This window comes from Zonotrichia albicollis, chromosome 4 (assembly GCF_047830755.1).
Source record: "Zonotrichia albicollis isolate bZonAlb1 chromosome 4, bZonAlb1.hap1, whole genome shotgun sequence".
Taxonomy (NCBI): Eukaryota; Metazoa; Chordata; class Aves; order Passeriformes; family Passerellidae; genus Zonotrichia; species Zonotrichia albicollis.
Window position 1 is genome coordinate 62945243 of NC_133822.1, and position 19783 is coordinate 62965025.

The 19783-nt window shown below is 36.5% G+C and overlaps 1 protein-coding gene across 2 annotated transcripts in view; it reads right to left on the reverse strand.

Moving 5' to 3' along the window:
* Positions 1-2659: 2659 nt before the first annotated feature.
* Positions 2660-19783, reverse strand: part of POT1 (protection of telomeres 1) — a 57203-nt gene continuing 40079 nt past the window's right edge. For both annotated transcript variants that reach the window (XM_005481936.4, XM_026790337.2), the window contains 10 exons: positions 17890-18050; positions 15507-15592; positions 14305-14349; positions 13706-13862; positions 12475-12680; positions 11120-11255; positions 8134-8228; positions 6561-6652; positions 4354-4459; positions 2660-3352 (listed from right to left, as the gene is read on the reverse strand). In XM_005481936.4, coding sequence (XP_005481993.2) covers positions 3240-3352; positions 4354-4459; positions 6561-6652; positions 8134-8228; positions 11120-11255; positions 12475-12680; positions 13706-13862; positions 14305-14349; positions 15507-15592; positions 17890-18050 — 1197 coding nt within the window. In that variant the 3' untranslated portion in view covers positions 2660-3239. The remainder of the gene's footprint in view (positions 3353-4353; positions 4460-6560; positions 6653-8133; positions 8229-11119; positions 11256-12474; positions 12681-13705; positions 13863-14304; positions 14350-15506; positions 15593-17889; positions 18051-19783) is intronic.

Here is a 19783-nt window from a genome sequence, read left to right on the forward strand (position 1 = left end):
TATTTGGCCTTGCCCTATATGGTAGTACCCCAGTTCCTGCCAGTTTTACATCTTAATGCAATCACTTAGCCAAAAAGTGACCTAATCTGCATAAACTCTTGTGATCTGAAATACTGGTATTGAAAAGCTAAGCACTCATCCCTGCTAAGACAATAACTCTCTTCCTTCTGTTGCAAACCTCAGCTTGTATCCTCTGGGCTCCACCGCCCTTCTTACAGTCCCACTTCCTGCAGCTCAGCAGGGGAAGGATTAGCATCAAGCTAAGCATTTCAAAGCCTGGTCTGTAAATCTCTGGGTAACTGCAAAAGCTGATGAGAAAGTTCAACCACTGCTGAACAGCAGGTCACCTACCAGGAATGCCTCCTTGTTTCTGCAATATGTTACTTATTTACATTCTGTCTTTTCAGCTGGAGTTTCCAGGAGCTTAAACTCAACTCAATTTGGAAAGACTTCCAAAGTCCCTAAGTTTTTAAATTCCCTTAAAACACAGAATTCAAGGAGCCAAATTACACAGGTACCCCTAAAAACACTATTCCAAGTCTATTTTGTTTTCTTTTTTTCCCTGACATTTTCTCTTTTTAATTACAATTTTATCACTTTTTTTGCACTCATCCATAATTGGAACAATTAATAAGTTCATATTCCTTTATTGGTCTAGTTCTATTATTTTCCCTCACAGCTCCTCCATTTATATTCAAATAATCTTCCCCCTTGATGATGTTGGCTGTGTGTGATGCACTTGACATTCCATGCATATTTTCCCTTTCTAGGTAGGTGATGTTTTGATTCAGTTTTCCTATATGCTGGAATGTATGTGGAGGAAGAAACATATGAAACCAGCAAGACACGCCTGGAATTTTCACTGGATCTCAGTATACCACTATTAACCCAATCTCCTCTTGGCTGAGATTTTGAGTGTAACAAAATACATATTTCAGTAATTTAAAAACTATTAGAGTAGACATTTGAAATTTTATTAATGTTTTAAAACCTGAAATCACACACCTAGTCAAGAAACTCACCAAAGGAAATAAGACTTTTACTAGTAAATAAGAAAATTGTAAATAATGGCTAAAAGTTATTGCTGCTCGAGATGCTCACCTTCCAGAAACCACAGCCTGCAGGTGCTGCACGTTCAGGACACACCAATCTCAGGATTTCACCCACCAGTCACACACTCACAGCTCTCAGCACTGACCAGCATAGGTAACTAAGGTCCAAATCTGCAAATCTTTTCAGTGACTTCCACTGCTCCATACAAAGGCCACCAATGAGAGCCATTTTTAAATGTCTGTCCATAACTTGCTTTCTATACAGCGATCCTTACTATGAATAAATGTAGTTATTACTTAATTTCTACATATTATATTTAGAAACAGAAACATGTACATTTTAATCCAACAAACCACTCATTTGGAGGATTATGTTGGATAAAGCTACTGATGACAAAGTTTTCATAGTTATGAAACTGAAATAAAAGTCAAATACAAGAACAACCTCATTATCTGGAAAAATCTTTATTAAAGATTTTAATACAATATTCAATAGCAAAAAAATGTCATGCATTTGTAGAGTTTTTAGGCAGGGATCTCAGATAAGGCATGTGGTGAAATTGATTTATTTTACACTAAAGTTCAAAACACCTTTTTATTTATTCCTTTATGAAGACACGTTTAGAAAAAAATGTACAATATCAACATCTTTCACAATTGTTAACAAAAATATAAAAACAGAAATTCATGTTTTCACACTCTATATAAATACAAGCAAAGAAGATTCCCTTCAATTTAACTCCTAACTTGTGAAAACATTTGGGTATGGCCAGTGTGCAAAGTTTTATAATATTCATTTGTTATAATTATTTTCTGTTGATGCGATTATGCAAAAATTCAAGAAAACATTCTTAAGTCAGTACACTGATAAACTGCAGGATAAATTCCAAAATATTTTTATTTTTTAGAAATTTTTAAAGGAAATATGCACTCACCACTTTTAATATTGGTTTTCCCCACACACAGATCAATAAAGAACAATATACTGGCTTATGACATATAAACCCAGTGTAATTTTTACAGAACAAGAAAATTGCCAGAGGATATGTGATGAAATTTTAAGACAAATTGCATAATCTATTAAATGGCCCTCAAAAAGGAAAAAAATAAAATGTCATCTACTATCAAAATAATGATCTACTTACAAATGTTGCATCTTGCTTCTGAAATTCTTTAAAAACAGCTGCTGTAAATACTAAGTAATTTTGCTCTGATGGAAAGCATTTGATTTGACAGGGACTTCTACATTAATTATCCTTAGAGAATCATGTCCTGAACTTGTCCTAGAGACTTCTCAATGCAAAGTAAAACCACCACATAGTTTTCCAGTCCAGCAGAATTTTCAATCCATGATAGCACCAGATCAGTTCTGTACCTCCAAATTTAGGCACACAATCTGATTATGTAAGATGGAAAGGCAGATCAAGCCTTTGAAAATACAGATCCAGGTAACAAGCATGTTAACAACTTTGGTACCCAACAAGGCCACCCCAGAATCATGACCATCTACCAAATATCAATACTCATTTTGCAATTTTACACTACCTTACTTTTGTGATTGACTTTAATTTTAGTGATAATCACTACATGGCCATGTTCACAACCCCATCAGAATCTACAGTAACTGGTACATGTAGCAGTTACCTGAGTGTTACGAACAGGAGGAGTTTGTCCAAATGTACCCATCAGTACAAAATCAAAGGAGTCTCTAAAAACCCATCTCCCTGTCAAACTGAGAACAGTAATATTGGCTTGAACAAAGCAGTCTGAGTTTACTGAAGAGCTCTGTATCTCTGCGTCTGGTGATGCAATTTAATACAAAAATGAACACACAGCATCATCCTGACTACATTTTTTGGAGTAAAACTCACAAATTTAGAGTAATCTCATCATTGCCTTTTTGAAGGATAGATGGAAAGCAGATTGCTTCCATCAACCACAGCCAAGCAGCTTCCAGTGAAAAGCTTAACACCTCCACTTGCCCTTAGATCACAAAGTCGTGTGCCAGGAAAATGGCAAACATATCAAAGTATAATTCCCATTCCCATTCATACATAACAAAAAATTCACAAAAACAAGTTGAATTCCTAAGAACGGAACAAAGATAATTTTTTTAATACAGTCTTTGATCCCAGTCCCCCACAGAAACTGAGTCTTACTGGATTATTTATAATCAGCAACACACGACTATACAACATCTTCAGCAACTGTGGTGTCAAAAATTTGGTAACAAACTTGATTTTTCATTGTGTCTCGGACATTATAGGATTTGATGAAGCATTCCAGCCACGGCAAGTCACCTACCAACAAAATCCAAATTACTGATCAATATTCATTTCTTATTTTTATAGAAGGCAAGTATAACTTGAGCGAGATATTAACTAAGATATCCAAATATATACAATCGTTAATATGAAGAAAAATTGTTAACCTTGAAATTCCAATTGGTATATTTTAAGTTTTCCAAAAGACCTGAAATGGTGTTCAGTGACAGTCTTCCAAGACTTGTCCTCCCTGCACCAGCACTCCAGAAAACACTTGGACCCAGTAGTCATGCCACAGTATAGAATACATATGTGTAAAGACTTTCCAATAATAAAATTTCACCTCCATGTGTCTCAATGAGAAAATCCTTCACAATCTTTATTACAGAACAACTATTTTAAGTATGGCAAAGACTCCAGGGTGATTGCAGTGGTCACTGACAGCCATGTACTTGGAGCATGCTCGGGAGGATGGAGCTGCATCACACACCCACTTACCTTGGACATGTGTAATTTAGGCAGAGATACTTTCTGCCACAACACACGCACTGCAACAAAATCTCTGTAAATAGATTTGGATTAAGCATTGCTCAATTTCCAAGGATATTTCCCATTGCAAGTGATGCTTTAAGTCAGCATCAAAAGCAGGATATCACCCAAAGAATGTACTTTGGGAAAATGGAATTTCCTTTCCATTTTCCCTAACATGCTGTGACATTCAGTATGAGGGTGTTCTGGTTAACTTCCATATGAATACAGATGGCATGTTAGTGGCTGCACAGGCATGGCTGTATTCACACACCACTGCATGCTACATGAGAATTTAACGACCCATTTATTTTCTTTCTCAAAGGTAGAGTTAATATGAAAGACGTGCTTTAGAACAAATTGACATGAACTCTGCTTTCAGGCTCCAGCGTTTTCCTGTATTGAGTTTTGCCTGTGCCTAAGTTGAATTCTGTGAATTTTCATATGCAACAGCAGATTGGAAGACTACTTTCCTTCCCACCCCCCTTTTAAAATAACAGCAAACTGACCTAATTTTCTTCCTGGAGGACAGAGCGCATTCATGGTCATCTGCATCTTTTGCTGAAGAAAATTACTAGTTAAGATTTCAGAGGCAGGAATTTGGAAAAACTTCTCCTGAAAGAGAACAGAAGAATATGAGGTATTGAAGAGCTGTAGAAAATCATTAGCTAGAACCTTGACTGCATGTTCTTTAAGGAATTTAAAATCAGGTAACATAACATTATTTCAAAAACGTGTTTGGATATAAAAAAACCCAAGCTGAGAAAATTAACGCTCTTTTTTTCAGTATCCCAGACTATTTAGGGACTAGAGCCACCCAGAAAGCCCACATGTCAGTCTCTATACATAACTGGCAGATATTCCTCATGATCCTCCAAAACCAGACAATATCAGACAATGTTAGGGCCAGAGAGGATGGCCAGTTCCCCTCAACAGCCCTCACATCTTGAGAGGAACAAAATAACTTGAAAACGAGGGGCACTGCAACCTGGCTTTATATTTGTGGAATTCTCTTAGTGAAAGTTTCACCTGCTGGCAGTTTTAGAAACTATGGAAAAAAGGCTTATACTGTGAGGTACACTTCTGAATGGAGACAGAAAAAAATAAATAGAACTTTAAAATGTTAAATAAACATTTTCTGTGTATGTTTAAACTACATACATTAAACATGACTGAAAAAACTCTAAGTTTATTCTTTTCAAGTTTGTTACCTGATTTGGGATCTCTAAAGGTTCATACTCTTATAACTTCTCATAGTGAGCTAAGGTTTTTGGTAGTAATTTCTCATTATTGTTTAACAGATACAAATACATAATAATCTGCCTCTGTATAATTTTTGTGTGACATGTTTAACGGCAACGATCAGAAGTTAGTGGATAACCTAGCAGCAAAAATGACACAGATAACTTTCTGTTCTCTCTCTTCAGTCTTCTGACTACAGAACTTTTCATGTTTTTCCTTCACTGACTTTTCCTGTAAGGAGGAAAGAAAAGCACTGTGTTCTTATGGAAGCACAACTGGAAGCTAATGTAAGCTGCACTTCAAAGCAGCCCAGCTCCTTCTCAAGTGGTGCTGAAGGACTGGAGTTTAGGCTTGGAAACTCTTGCCTTGTCTTTGAAGTACCACCAGCAGGAATGCGAGCAGCTGGCACTTCAGAAACTGTAGGTATTTTCCTGCAGCTAAACTGTAGTACTGAGCAATATGTGCTAAGAAAGTGAGCCACCCTGAAGTAAAAATTTTTGGAATTCTGCATCAAGAGATGGTTTAAATCTTTCTCCCCAACTTCAATTTGCAGCAATCGAAGGAAATAAAAAGAAAAAAGGACAGTAGAAGGAAAAGATGACTAGCTGAAAAGGGGATTGTAGTCTTTGATCTCCTGTTAAAACACCATGTATTTTAAAAAAGAACACTTTTTTCCTGATATTATTTTTACTTACAGTAAATTAATTTACTTACAGTAAATTAAAATTAAACAAGGAGGAGTATTCTCTTTAAAGTCCCAGTCAAAGTAATTTAATATAATGGTGGAATATGCACAGATATATACACATTAAACAGCACTACTGTGCAGAAAAAAGTCCCACTAAATTCCTTTTCTGTCCCATTTTGTCACCCCCACATTGCCATGACAGCGTCTCAGGTAGCAGGAATGGGTGTAAGTTGCTTCAGAGAAAACTGAAGATAAGTTAATTCTAAGGTTAGTAAAGTAATTGAATAAACTACTTCTGAAATCCAAGATAAATATCTGTACAGATATGGCTGCCTAGGGAAAGAGGGCCTCCTTATCTCATGATCATGTGAAACAAAAAAATCAAGGATTACTTAATGGAGAGATTCTATTGAGAATTAAAAAAGAGGCAATGAGATTTTAAACTGACGAAGAAGTTTAGCTACATAAATCCTGAAACATTCTTATCATTCACACAGCATTCAGACTGCATAAGTTAACATAGCCAGTAAAAGAGGAATTCAGCCACAGGAATATACAGGAGTTTATGGAAATACAAAATAATCTATCTTCAAGCTTAAGTTTTGTCTTTATGCTTTAACATTCTACACTCTGTACAGTATTAGCTTATAATACTGTAATTATTCCCACAAAACACTGCAAGTAACATAGAATGAGTATTTGTGCACATACATTTGTCATTTTAAAAACAAATAAAATCCAAACTCTCATCATCTGTAGAGTCTACCTTTACCTAGATTTACTTACATCATCAAAAAGGTATGCATTTAGTGATCCTGTTTCATCAACCAGTGTAAACTTCATAACAAAAACATATTGGAGCAGTTCAATACCTAAAACTGAAGAAAAAAAATTGTTATTTCTCTTAGAGGATATGCAAGGCAAACTGTAACAACTCAAGCTGACAATATCCCTTTTTTAATAGTACCTGACTTGAAATACTGTCATTAGAAGTATAAATTAACAGACCAAAACATAAAGGCTCTGCTGTCTGACAGCAAAATGTCATTTGTCTCTTGGGACCACACATTTTCCTAGAAACACTTTAATAGATGAGCCTATAAAAACACAAAGATTTTTAAGTACTTATTCCCATGCTAGTGAATAAAAAAGCTAATATTTGCTCAGATCTTAGATCCAACCTTAGTAAGATCCTCCTTTCCTGTGTTCATTTATCCAAGGAAGATTAAAGGAAAGGTGTTCCTAATTCGGTGGTAATAAGAATTCCACCTGAAAATGATCTTCTGAGGAAACCAGTTTATTTGATATGATGTAAAAAAAAAAAAAAAGCTATCAGGCTTGTTCAGAAAAAACACTGCTGGCAGTTCTGAAAGTATTCTTGCTCTGCATCAGTTTTTTCTGGGTACACCTACTTGAACTGGTGGTCATTTTATGTTCAACTGATCTGACAAACTTGCAGGTTTATAATTTAGCCTCAAAACAGAGCTGATAGAAGAAAAACATACATAAAATAGTGTAACGGTCAAGAAGCATTAATTAATATTGTTTTCATTTTGAGAATTAAATCTCAAGCTGTGTCTCAGAGATATTACTTAGATATTACTTCACAATTATTTAACAAGACACAATTAGGAAAGTTTATTTAAGAAAATCACTGTATTGCACAAATAGTTTTATTCTTTTAGAAAGTGTTTACCAACTTATATACTGCTAGATATTCCAACTTAATATGTTAGAACATGAATTTATAAATATGCAAATATTTCTTTTTCTTAATGCGTTGTGAAGTTCTAAACTCCATTTCCATCATTTTAACACGCTGACTGCATATAGCAACACAAGGAGCACAGAATACACATAACTGTTGTGGAATAATTCCTTTCATTTGAGTATTATTTCTTGCAGACTGTCTGGAACATGACGTTTACAGAAGATAAAAGTCTAACTTGCATGAATCATTAAATAAGACTGTCTTTAGTTCAGGTCAGAAAAACAGTATCTACAAAAGGAAAAGCAAGATTAACTTCAAGGACTACAAGAAGGTGGAGTTTAAAGGTAACATTTACAATCAAAAATTCCTGACTTCTGCACTAACCTAAGTGTTACTACTGATACCAATGCCAGAAGAAACTAGTCAACATTAAAATCTTTTAATTCATACTGCAATAGTTCCAAAAGTAACTGTGTTATTTTAACTGGTATAAGGGGAATGAATTTTACAGCACCATATTCAACATGACCATAATTACATACTTTCTGTACAAAACTGCAACCCAGAACTGCAAATCAAACCATCTGACACCAACACTTCAGAATCAAGGCACAAAAGTATTTCAGGACAGTTATCATGTCAGCTAACCTTGTGCTATTTCAGTTGGCTCCCATGATGGCTGCTGTTCTGCTGAAATGGAACTTAGATTCTTCATAGGCTTTGGAGTTGAGCACTGCTTGCACCTAGCATTTAAAACAAGATATTGAGACTAACCAAACACTGATGTATTTGTAATAGAAAAAAAACCAAAACTCTGCACAGAAAAAACAAAACTTGCACTGTGGAAGTACAGAAGTATTTCTATTGCTACTTGAAGTAACTATTTTACCAGACACCTCAGCTTTAGAGCACAACAAAACTCTCAATGCTGTTTTTGAACGATCCATGAAGAGAAATAGATCTGGAAGACTACTTCAGTGATTAGACAGGAATTAAACTGTACATCAAGGCTGAGAGAGCTGGGATTGTTCAGCCTGGAAAAAAAGGGCTCTGGGCAGACCCCACTGTGGCCTCTCCATATATAAAAGGAGCTTATGAGAAAGACAGAGACTTTTAACCTGGGCAGTAGTGAAGAACAAGGAGCAACATTTTTAAACTGAAAGAGGGCAGATGTAGATTATGTAGAAAGAAGAACCACTTCACAAAGAAGGAGCTGAGGCACTGGAACAGGCTGTCCAGTGTGACCGTGTTCACAGGGGTCTGAGGATTAGGGAAGAGACAAGGATCTGACTCCATGTTTCAGAAGGCTTGATTTATTATTTTATGATACATATTACATTAAAACTATACTAAAAGAACAGAAGAAAGGATTTCATCAGAAGGCTAGCTAAGAATAGAATAGGAAAGAATGATAACAAAAGCCTCTGTCTCGGATAGAGTCCGAGCCAGCTGACTGTGATTGGCCATTAATCAAAAACAACCAACACGGGCCAATCACAGATGCACCTGCTGCATTCCACAGCAGCAGATAATCAATGCTTACATGTTGTTCCTGAGGTCTCTCAGCTTCTCAGGAGGAAAAATCCTAAGGAAAGGATTTTTCATAAAAGATGTCTGCGACAGTCCAGAAAATCTGTGGATTCCCTCTATCTGGAAATGTCCAAGATGAGACAGGATGGAGCTGAGCAACCTGGTGTAGTGCAAGGTGTCTGTGCCCAAGGCAGGGGGTTGAATTGATGAGAGGTTCCTTTTAACCCAAACCATTCTATGATTCTAAGATCACAACACTGTTAAACATATGTTCATATGCCACTACTTCTCACTTCGTAAAAGAAGTAATGAATCTGAACTTGTAGCATACTCTAAACCCATTAAAGAGTTACAGAAGAAATTTGGCTTTGACTATGTTGAGAATATTAACTAAGAGTTGCTAAAACAATCTATTTTATTCCTGGTGTATTTGCATCAATTATTATAAAATTACACGTGACACAGAAAGCTAATGCTGCAAGTGGGTGGAAATATTGAAGAACTGTTTTCAAAGGTGCTCCCATTTACCTCAAGGAATGAAATTACAGAACAAAACTATTTGTCCCAAATTAAGCTCCCGTATTAGTATATTACAGTTAGAGCTTGAAATATACATTTATTATATTTTAGAATTATATGCAAAGCATGTTATAAATAAAATAAAACTACTTCTGCTTAAGTGATATAAAGTCAAGTCACTTTTTTCCCTTAAAAAACCCAAACTCCAATAAACTAACTGTGAATTTTGCTTTTTATATTCAGTGTGTCTGTGTTTATTTTTATATATAAATGAATATACATGCAAATGCACACACATATAGAATCTTTTCTAGACTTTGCTAAGTATATGCCACTGATAAAAACATGCATGAAACACAGTTCTGAAATGTCAGCATATTTGTGAGGTACCTTCTTAAATATCTTATAAACCATTTACTTTTATAGTCCAACCATTTGCAAAGAGAACAAGGTCTGAAGGTGAGTTGTGTATAGCTGGGGAAATATATGGATATGGATTATGAAAGTACAAGCAGAAATATTTTGTATTAGTGAGGTTCTTGTCCCAGTAGGAGTATCCATATACTGCCTTTATTTAGAAAAAGCAATATCTGTAAAGGTCAAAACTATATATGACAGAGAGAAACAATTATCTGTATTTATTTTATGGATAGCCCCTTATGGGAAACTTTAAGGTTCACAGGAAACATGGAATATTTCTACACAGAAATGTTTTTACTGCCTGCAGACCTAGCACAGTGCCCCAGTGCCTGAACTGCTGAGAGAGAGGACTCTGTAGTTTACAGAGGAGATTGGTATTTCTGAGCTCAGTAGCTGCCTGCTGCTGGGCCCTGGGGGAACACACTGCTGACAGCTCTCACTGAGCAGGAACATGGCATTGCATGGCAGATCACACAGACCAGACCTAGGTGTGGGTACTGTTCTCCACAGCTTTGGAACTGTGGAATTCAGAAACCTGTTCAAGTCATCTCTACAGTGAATGACAGCCACCAACAGGTAAGGCACTTTGCAGTGCTGTGGATCACAGTAAGTTACAAATGGTAAGGAAAGGCTGTCTAAAATCCCTTACTGCTTCCAAACCTCAAGCTTTTCCAACACTAAGAGAGAGAATGAGTTGTAGATTGACAGGCTATTTAGTATTATCTGTTATACTGTATATATATATATATGTATATATACACATATATATATAACCCCTCAGCATACAGTTTTAAAAACAACATATATTTTGACTTCAGTCTAAGTGAGACTAGAAAACAGAAGATCTGGACTAGAAAGGTATTTAGGTACTTTGTACTCCATGTGCATTTCCATTTCTACACTGCCCTGCCCACACACAGCAGACAAGACTGAAACTGGAGTGCTGTGCAAGATTTATAGGTCAAGAGCCCAACTGCTGTCAGTCCTTTGATACCAGGTATCAGATAAGGCATTTCATCCCTGATGTCAGTACTGTGGATCATGCTACGTATTTTACAGAGAATCTTTGGATGAATTATCCCTTCAAGCACTGCAGTCTGAATTACTAAAAAAATGCTATCTATTACTGCAACTAGTGAAATATCAACAAATACTTTTAACCTACCCATAATATTTTACATTCCCTTTTAGGAGAAAAGGAGCTGAAAGATCTAGTAATTCAAGATCATCTTCTGTGGATCTCACAGGAATAACACATTTGAATCTTTTTGTAAGCTTCCAGATTTCTTTTAGTGTTCCACCTATTAAAAACAAAAGAAACATGGTTTCTTAAACAGTAGTCAGAAATAAATTGAACAACTTACTCAGCTGATTTCAGGGCCTTCAATAATAATTGATATCCACTACCAAAAACTCAAAAAAAGTCCAATACCTTCTCACTTTTACTCAACAGCAGACTCAATTAAGAAACAAAGACATTTATCAAAGCAGATGTCTTAATATCTTCCTCATAGCTAACACTATAACCAAGAGGTTGTACTTAGTTAATATCACTTTCATATAATTACTCCTATGATTTTACCAGCCATTTCCTCAGAAAAAAATCAAAGTAACCAAACTGACCTTTTATATGCACATATCCATACACAGACCTACTTAGTTGCTGACACTTTAATATCTGAAAAGAGATTTACGAAGTTGTATTGCTCAGCTGTTCTAGGAAAATAGAGAAGAAATAGATTTTTTTTTTTCTCAGAAAGAAAAGGTTATATTGAAGTTAGTTGGGAACATGTCAGAAATAAAGCAGCTATCAGAACTAATTTATTAAAGAAAAAAGCAGAAAACAGAAGAGGTTTTGTCATTGACCCTCACACAAAGGACCACCTGACTTACATTTGCTTATTCACATCACTACTTGAGCACAATTGCAGGCTTTGTTTTGAACTCTGAATGGTGCTATATGCAATTTATTATTTTTATTATATAAAAATTCCTCAACAGCATTCTTGCTAAATTGCTTTGTTTAAAAGTCAGTGGCTATGTCTCTTTCCTGAGGAAATCTGATAAAAACCACAGCAAACCAAAAAAAATAAACCTCTCAGAGAAGCTCGATTAATCTGAAACAACACTGACATCCAGAGGCTGACAAATTTAATTGGAGGCTTGTATTACCAGAAGCCTTTCAAAACTTTCTACATCAATACTAAAAACAGGCTTGTTTAGAAGACTTGGCAAGTTTTTAAATTAGAACTGAAAAAGAAGCACAGATAGCAAAAAAACCACCCCATATTCTGGCACAGTTTTAAAACAGACAGAAGCAGCTTATAAGACCTTTACCAACTACAATCTCCTTCTTGCACAACAGTAACTTATAGTTCCAGCTCAATTTTGCTTTTCTTTGAAGGTACCTTTATGATCATTTCTATTTACACTGAATACAACTTCAACACATCTTTATTTTATACATACACACAGTAGACACAGCACTGTAAGAATTGGTGTATTTGCAATTTACCTTACCTTCTACCATTATCAAGGTGTCTTCAGGATGTTGAAGCATTTCATCATGCTTCACAAAATGGATGGCTATTTCCCTCTGTTTCTGCTCTTGTGTAGTCCATGTTACAGATTCATACCAGGATGTATTGTGCAATTCTGGGTTTGGGGCAATACCAGCAGAGCCGTGTAAAATGAAGTCAAAGTCATCTCTATCTGGAACTTCTTGCCTAAAACCATTTCCAAATTGAGTAAGTATGTCCTAACAGCTTCTCCTTAGGCAATCTACTAACAAGGATGACAGTACTCCAAATAAATATTACAATATAGTCATGAGAGTCAAAGGACATACAGGAAAAATATCCTCATTGTTTTATCAGTTTAAACATTAAGAGCTGTATAGTATATTATGACTTTCCATGTTAATAAATATGCTAAGTAATATGCTAACTTAACCTAGGAGCAGAGGCAGCCTAGTGGCTACATCCCACACAAATGAAAATCCATGGAAAACCAAATCTATCAGCTTTATGTGATTTCAGTTGGGGCTTAAAAGGGCCACAGACAATATACCACACCATTAGAGTGTAAAGACTATATAAACTTATATAATTTCAAGCTTTATGTTTTAGTCTGTTTGACTTCGCATAAACTGAGGGAGAGAAAAACAGGACAGGACCAGGATAGCTTCACCTAAGTACTATCAAGGGAAAATCTGCAGCTCTGCACCACACAGTTTCTATCCTGTCCTGCTGGAGTGCACCATTCCTGCATTTCCACCTGTCATACACAGAGAAGCAATAATGCAGGCCATCCAAATTGCACAAGTTGTGTGATTTTCCTGATATTTTTGGATCCAGAAGATGCCTTGTCTGGAAGACACACTTTAGTCAAAGGTATTTCATTAATTCATTTGAAAACTATTCTACCTCTTTGCATATCCCATTTTAAAACTGTAATAACGAAACACTTAAGATACTTCTATACAACTGTGGTATGGAAAAAACTGTACTGCTGCATTTGCAAATAAAGAAAAATTATTGTTTTGAAAGCACTCAAAGGATTCTGTAAATGGAACTTATCTGATGGTTTAAAAATTTCCTACTTATTATCAGTGAGTTTCAAATCTTTGCACAAAATGATATAAATTTACATTCAGCTTATCTTACACAGAAGTTGAAAACACATTGGAAATCTAGGCATCCCAAAACACACAGAGCAATTCCTAGTTACTAATACTGTGCAAAACACTTACAAGGAGTTGCATTTGGAACAATGAAGTTTAACAGACTGATGGAGCTTTTGGGGTTTGTAAGTCCTCAGCTTTGCTCTAATGCGATACTGTTGAGGAGCTGTGCTATTTGTTATGGTTTTCAGTTCTGTGTTACTCAAATCCTGATGATCTGTTAAAACTGCAAAACAATACACAGAGAGATGAAAAAGCACCACACATACTATTAATCACCATAACATCTGTAATACTGGAAATGACAATGGCAGGTATGCATTTCTCTTTATTTCCAACTTTTCTTTCCTTCCCAGCTGCAGGCTCAGTTTTATCAATAGAACTTCTTATTACAGTCAATAAGATAAATCAAATCAGGCTGTGGGAGCATGGTGTACTTCAGGGTACAGAAACACAACAGGTACAAAAACCAAATGAAAGTAGAATATACAAATATGCTCTATTCCTTTAAAAACAAATAAACCCAGTACAACATACATGCATTTATGCTCTTGGAATTTATACTCTTAGAATAGCTCTTCCTGTAATAACCTTTAAGATAACGTTTCAAAACTACTTTTGTACTTCAGCAAAATTAAAATTCACCTTATGTTCAAAATGTTACCTACCTGTAACAGATAACTGCTGACATCTCTGTAAGTGCAGTTCGAGATCTAAAATAAAGAAGAACTGCCTAATTATTTTCCTTCCTTCTTTCCTTTTTTGTCATACAAAAATGGACATATGGACACATACAAACAGGTAGGTACATAGATAGACAGGTAGATACACACAAAACCAAAAGCTGAACAAATGAAAATCCCAATAATGTATGAAAAGAATACAATAACAAACAAACAAAAAAAAAAAGCAGCAAAAGTAAGCAGAAGACATACACTGCATATCAAGAGTTAATGTATTAGAGGGGAAGTTAGCCTATACATTAAATAGCAATGCTTATCAAAGTGAACACTTTTCAGAAGTATACTGTGAGTGATCTGCTGACATAAATTGTATTCATCCCCTGTGATCCTTCTGGACAAGAACATAAGTACATTATTCTATGACCAATACAGACTGTCTGGTCCCCCCTCTGAACAACCTCTATTACACACAGTGAGTGCAGTAAAAAGGCACACAATTTTTTCTAAACTTTCATTTATGGACTGGACATGAAGCATTTATTCTTAACTTTTGTAACTTTTGCATCCTTTTAGAAATGTCTTATGTTTTTATGTTAATAATAGCTGAGAAACATGGATTTTTAAAAGCTCGAAGCAAAGATACAGACTATGTCAAACCAGCTTTAGAGTTTAATTCCCTTTTAGTTATTCTTTTCCCAGGCTAAAATACCATTCAGAAAATAATATGGGGTCTGTAGAACCGTCTACAAGATATCACTGTTCCATGGAAGCACACCTTACACCTCTGTCACTGACACAACTTTCCATCCAACAGCTTAAGAAGGGCTCCTCTACAGGCAGCTGTTTAGTAGCATTTTCAGTGCCTGTCTCTGCAGAATTTCCCTTTAGAGGGAAGCACTTACATAACTGTACTCTCTGATCTAATATAGTATGATTAAGAAGACCATCTGTGTTTAAGAATTTAATCACTAACTCCTACAAAAGTATCTTTCCATGTAATATGAAATGCTTGTGCTGGAAGACAAGAAAGAGTAATGTAAATTTCCAGTCTAATAAACTGAAGGAATTCTCTAGGACTTTGAATGTGAAAGTAGCATTACACACATAGAGAAGCAGTAACTGTGACCTTATCTTGACCATAGATATATATTAGAAGAAAGAGCAAATCAGCTTTCAGTTGCTCTTACCTGTAACATTGCCAAAAGTGCTGTCTATGTCCATTGAACAGCTTTCCATATTCTGACTGTCTGTCAGAGTAACAGATTCTAGGAATCTAGTGATAAATGGCAAAATATTTTACAATCTAGAGAAATCTTTTATATATCATCATACACACACATATATATATGGGATTACATAGACACTTCTATGAAACCTATTTATATACACAGGTACAATGTTCAGACATAAATGTTCCAGCAGAGACCTAAAACTCAACTGAACCAGAATTTTCAGAAGATGATATTAATGATGCACACAAGATACTTTCCAAATCACTTCTGGAACACTAAACACAAAATAGTGCCAGAAGAAATATGTACTAATAGAAACAGAATTCCTGATAATGGAATATGGACTTGGTTACTTAGCGTTTTCTAAGGAATAAAAAAAGTTTATAATGTTTAGAAGCCAGGGCAAATCACTCAGGAGGCAGAAAATTAGAAGTGCCAAAATCTGACTAGAACTTAATATGGCTACTGCTGTATGAGCCAACAAAAACAGCTTCACCAAATATATCATGAACAAAAGAAGGGCTAAGGAGAATCTCCATCCTATATTGGATGTGGGGGGAAACACGATGAAGGAACAGGCCAGTGTACTTCATGTCTTCCTTACCTTCATCTTAATAATAAGACCAATTATTCTCTAACTATCCAGACTCCTGAGCTGGGAGACAGGGATGGAGAGCAGAATGAAGTCTCCACAATCTAAGAGGAAGTGGTCACTGATCAGCTTGCTACACCACTTACACAGGTTTAGGGGGCTGGCTGGGATGCACCCAAGGATACTGAGAGAGCTGGCTCAAGTGCTCAAAAAGCCACTTTCTATTATTTATCAGCACTCCTGGGTAAGTGAGGAGGTCCCAGTGGAATGCAGATGGTTATCTACAAGAAGGGTCAGAGGGGCTATCCAGGGAACTACAGGCCTGTCAGCCTGAGCTCAGTGCTAGAGGCCATGGAGCAGATGACGCTGTGTGCCATCATACAGCACATGAAGGACACCCAGGGGATCAGACACAGCCACCAAGGGTTTATGAGACACGTCCTGCTTGACCGACTTCATCTCCTTTTATGACAAACTGACCTGCTTAGTGGATGAGGACACAGCTCTGCATGTAGTTTACCTGGACCTTAGTAAAGCCTTTGACACTGTTTCCCACAGTATTCTCCTGCAGAAACTGGCTGTCATGGCTGGGACAGGTGCACATTTGCTGGGTAAAAAACTGGCTGGATGGCTAGGCCCAGACAGTGGTGGAGAATGGAGTTACCTCCAGCTGGTGGCAACTCACAAATGGTGTTCCCCAGGGCTCAGTACCAGTGCCAGCTCTGTTTAGTACCTATAGCAATGATGAGGACAAGGTGACTGAGGGCACAGCACTGTCAGTGAGTTTGCAAGTGACCCCAAGCTGAGCAGGAGTGTAGATCTGTTGGACTGTAGGTAAGCTCTGCAGAGCACTCTGGGCAGGCTGGACTGATGGCCAAGGCCAGGTGTATGAGGTTGGACAAGGTGAAATGCACTTGGGTCACAACAACCCCATGCAGAGCTACAGACTGGGGCAGAGTGGCTGCAAAGAGGCTTAGCCAAAAGGGACCTGGTGAAGGAGGTGGAGCACAAGTCCTGTGAGGAGCAGCTGAGGGAGCTGGGATGGTTCAGCTTGAAGGAGAGGAAGCTCAGGGGGGACCTTAACATTTATCTCTACAACAAGGGGACAGGAAGTTGTGTTGAGGTGGGGTCAGCCTCTTCTCCCAGGTGACAGAAGGAGAGGAAATGGCTTCAAGTTGTGCTTGGGGAGGCTTACATTAAATATCAAGAAAAATTTCTTCACAGAAAGTGCTGTTAAGCATTGGAAAAAGTAGCTCAGGCAAGAGTCATCATCCCTGGAGATGTTTTAAAGCCATGCAGATGTGGCACGTAAGAGACATGGTTAAGAGACATGTCCAAGTGGGGCACTTGGACAAGGCTTACATTTGGACTTGATGATCTTAAAGGTGTTTTTCAGCCTAAATGATTCTGATTCCTTGTAAGACAGTTTAGTAAAGAATGTAAATTATCTGCTTTATTATTAAGTCTCACAACTTTCAAGTAGCACATATGCACAGGTTAAAATGTGCATAATTAGAATTAAACTAATCAAAACTGAAATCTTGATCTGTACTGTATTTTAAATGTGAAAAAATTGCCTTTATTTTCTATCTGTCCAAATACTTCTCATCTTAGTGGTGCTAAAGACATATTCTGTTTTCAAGTTTCTGATTCTTAGAAACATTTACAATTCTAAACTGTACAGCTGTTACATTAGCCTAGAGTTTTCAAGAACAATCTAACCAAACATCTACACATACTACTTACTCTTTTAGTTCCTTAACATCTGGGTTACTTTCTGGCAAGACCCCTATTCCTCGACCATAACAGGTGCCACCATGAAGATGAAATTCCATACGTGTGACATCTTCATTGTCAGCACTTGCTTCTTTTGCATGAATACTGTAAATTCTCAGAAAACTTCCAATCTGAAAGGAAAAGAAAAACCCACCTTGATAACACAAAGTTAGTTATTTACATGGAAAATTCTAGTGCTCATGAAGCTTCTTCCTTGTTTTAACTGAACCACAGAACAGCTGAAGCTGGCAGCTATCTCTGGTGATTACCTTGTTCAACTCTTGTGCCCAAAGCAGATCTGTTTGTTTTGCTTTATCAGGAACCATTACTGGCAGCAAAGAGTGATTCAGAACCAGAATAAGCCTTCCTACCTTCCTAATAAATCTAATTCTCAAACACACTTCAGAAGACAGACCAAACGAGTCAATATATTCCTTTCCCAAGGGCACAATTTGCCTTCTATATTCGCAACACAGCTTGGCAGAGACTGACACCCTGTGATTTGTCCTGGGAATGATGACATTTAGCAATTGACCTCCTGCTCATCATTGTGCATGGCTTACTATGTTTACATGTACATAGAAACATATCTGCTTATTTATCCATCATATCTTACATTACAGGTAATATAGCACCAGGAAAAAAGACAATATGTGTTAGAAACGGAAAGGTCTTGGAATTTTTCCTATCTCTGTTAGATCTCCTCAGGCTCATGAAGAATATGCTTCTTGTTTTGCTTAGAATGATTTTGTGTTTTCTGAAAGAGCTTTGCCAAATTACACAAATGGGCTTAGGCTAACTTATACAAGCATCTATTAAAAAGAAAGTTATGGAGTGGTGAACACTGGACACATCTTTATAAGTTTGGTTTTATCTCAAAATACCATTCCCATTATCCCCCAAAGAAAACCCACACACCCAACCAAACAACCAAACCAAGGCCAATGTTCTAAAGGCAGATAAAATGGAGACTCAACTACACAGTTACCAAATTTTTTTTAATATAATCTGAGATCCAGATAACAGCTGGGAAGCTACACATGCTCAACAACCTGGTTTTATATTAATTCTAAATATCTTTTATATAGCTTGATAGAAATGACAAATTATTTTAAATTTACTTCAGTTAAAATTAATATTACAGCAGTCAATTTATTAATATTGACAGCTTGAGATCCAACTTTAACCAGTGGAAACTGAAAATGTATTCCTATTTGATTGGATTGGTCATGTTATACTACAGCACTTTTAAACACATGTATATATGCATAAAAGCAGATGGAGCAGCAACCTGTGTCTAGAATCCTCCTCTTTATCAAGGAACAAACTATGACTACATAATGCTGGTATCAAACTGCTCTTTTGAACAATAATCACACATGAAAAAGGCAGCACATTTTCCAATTAAGGCAGCAGGGACACAAAAAGTGCACTTCAGCTTGCACCTATTTTGCTTCTGGCATGGAGCTCTTACCAGACTTTTAATTCATCTGCCCTGTTAGTAAGCAGCTAATTTTGTTCATTCAAAGCACCACCAGGACAGTTTGTGCATTTAGATGGCAGTTAAGAGGCTTATCCAAAGACATTCTTTTCTTCCTTTCCAGATGCTGATTTTACTTAATTACGAATATCCAAAAAAGCAAAGGACACTCACATCAGAAGACTAATCTAATGACTATGATGAATGCTTTTGGAGAAAGTTTCTTAAAAAGTTCTTACCTAAGTTCTGATGGAATAACCTAAAGTAACTAAAACAGTGTCAAACTACTTCCTTACTGCCAAGAAATTTTCTTATAATTTGCATATAAGCAGGAAAAAGTTGATTTTAATTGACAATTTTTTTAAAAGATAGTATATAAAAAAT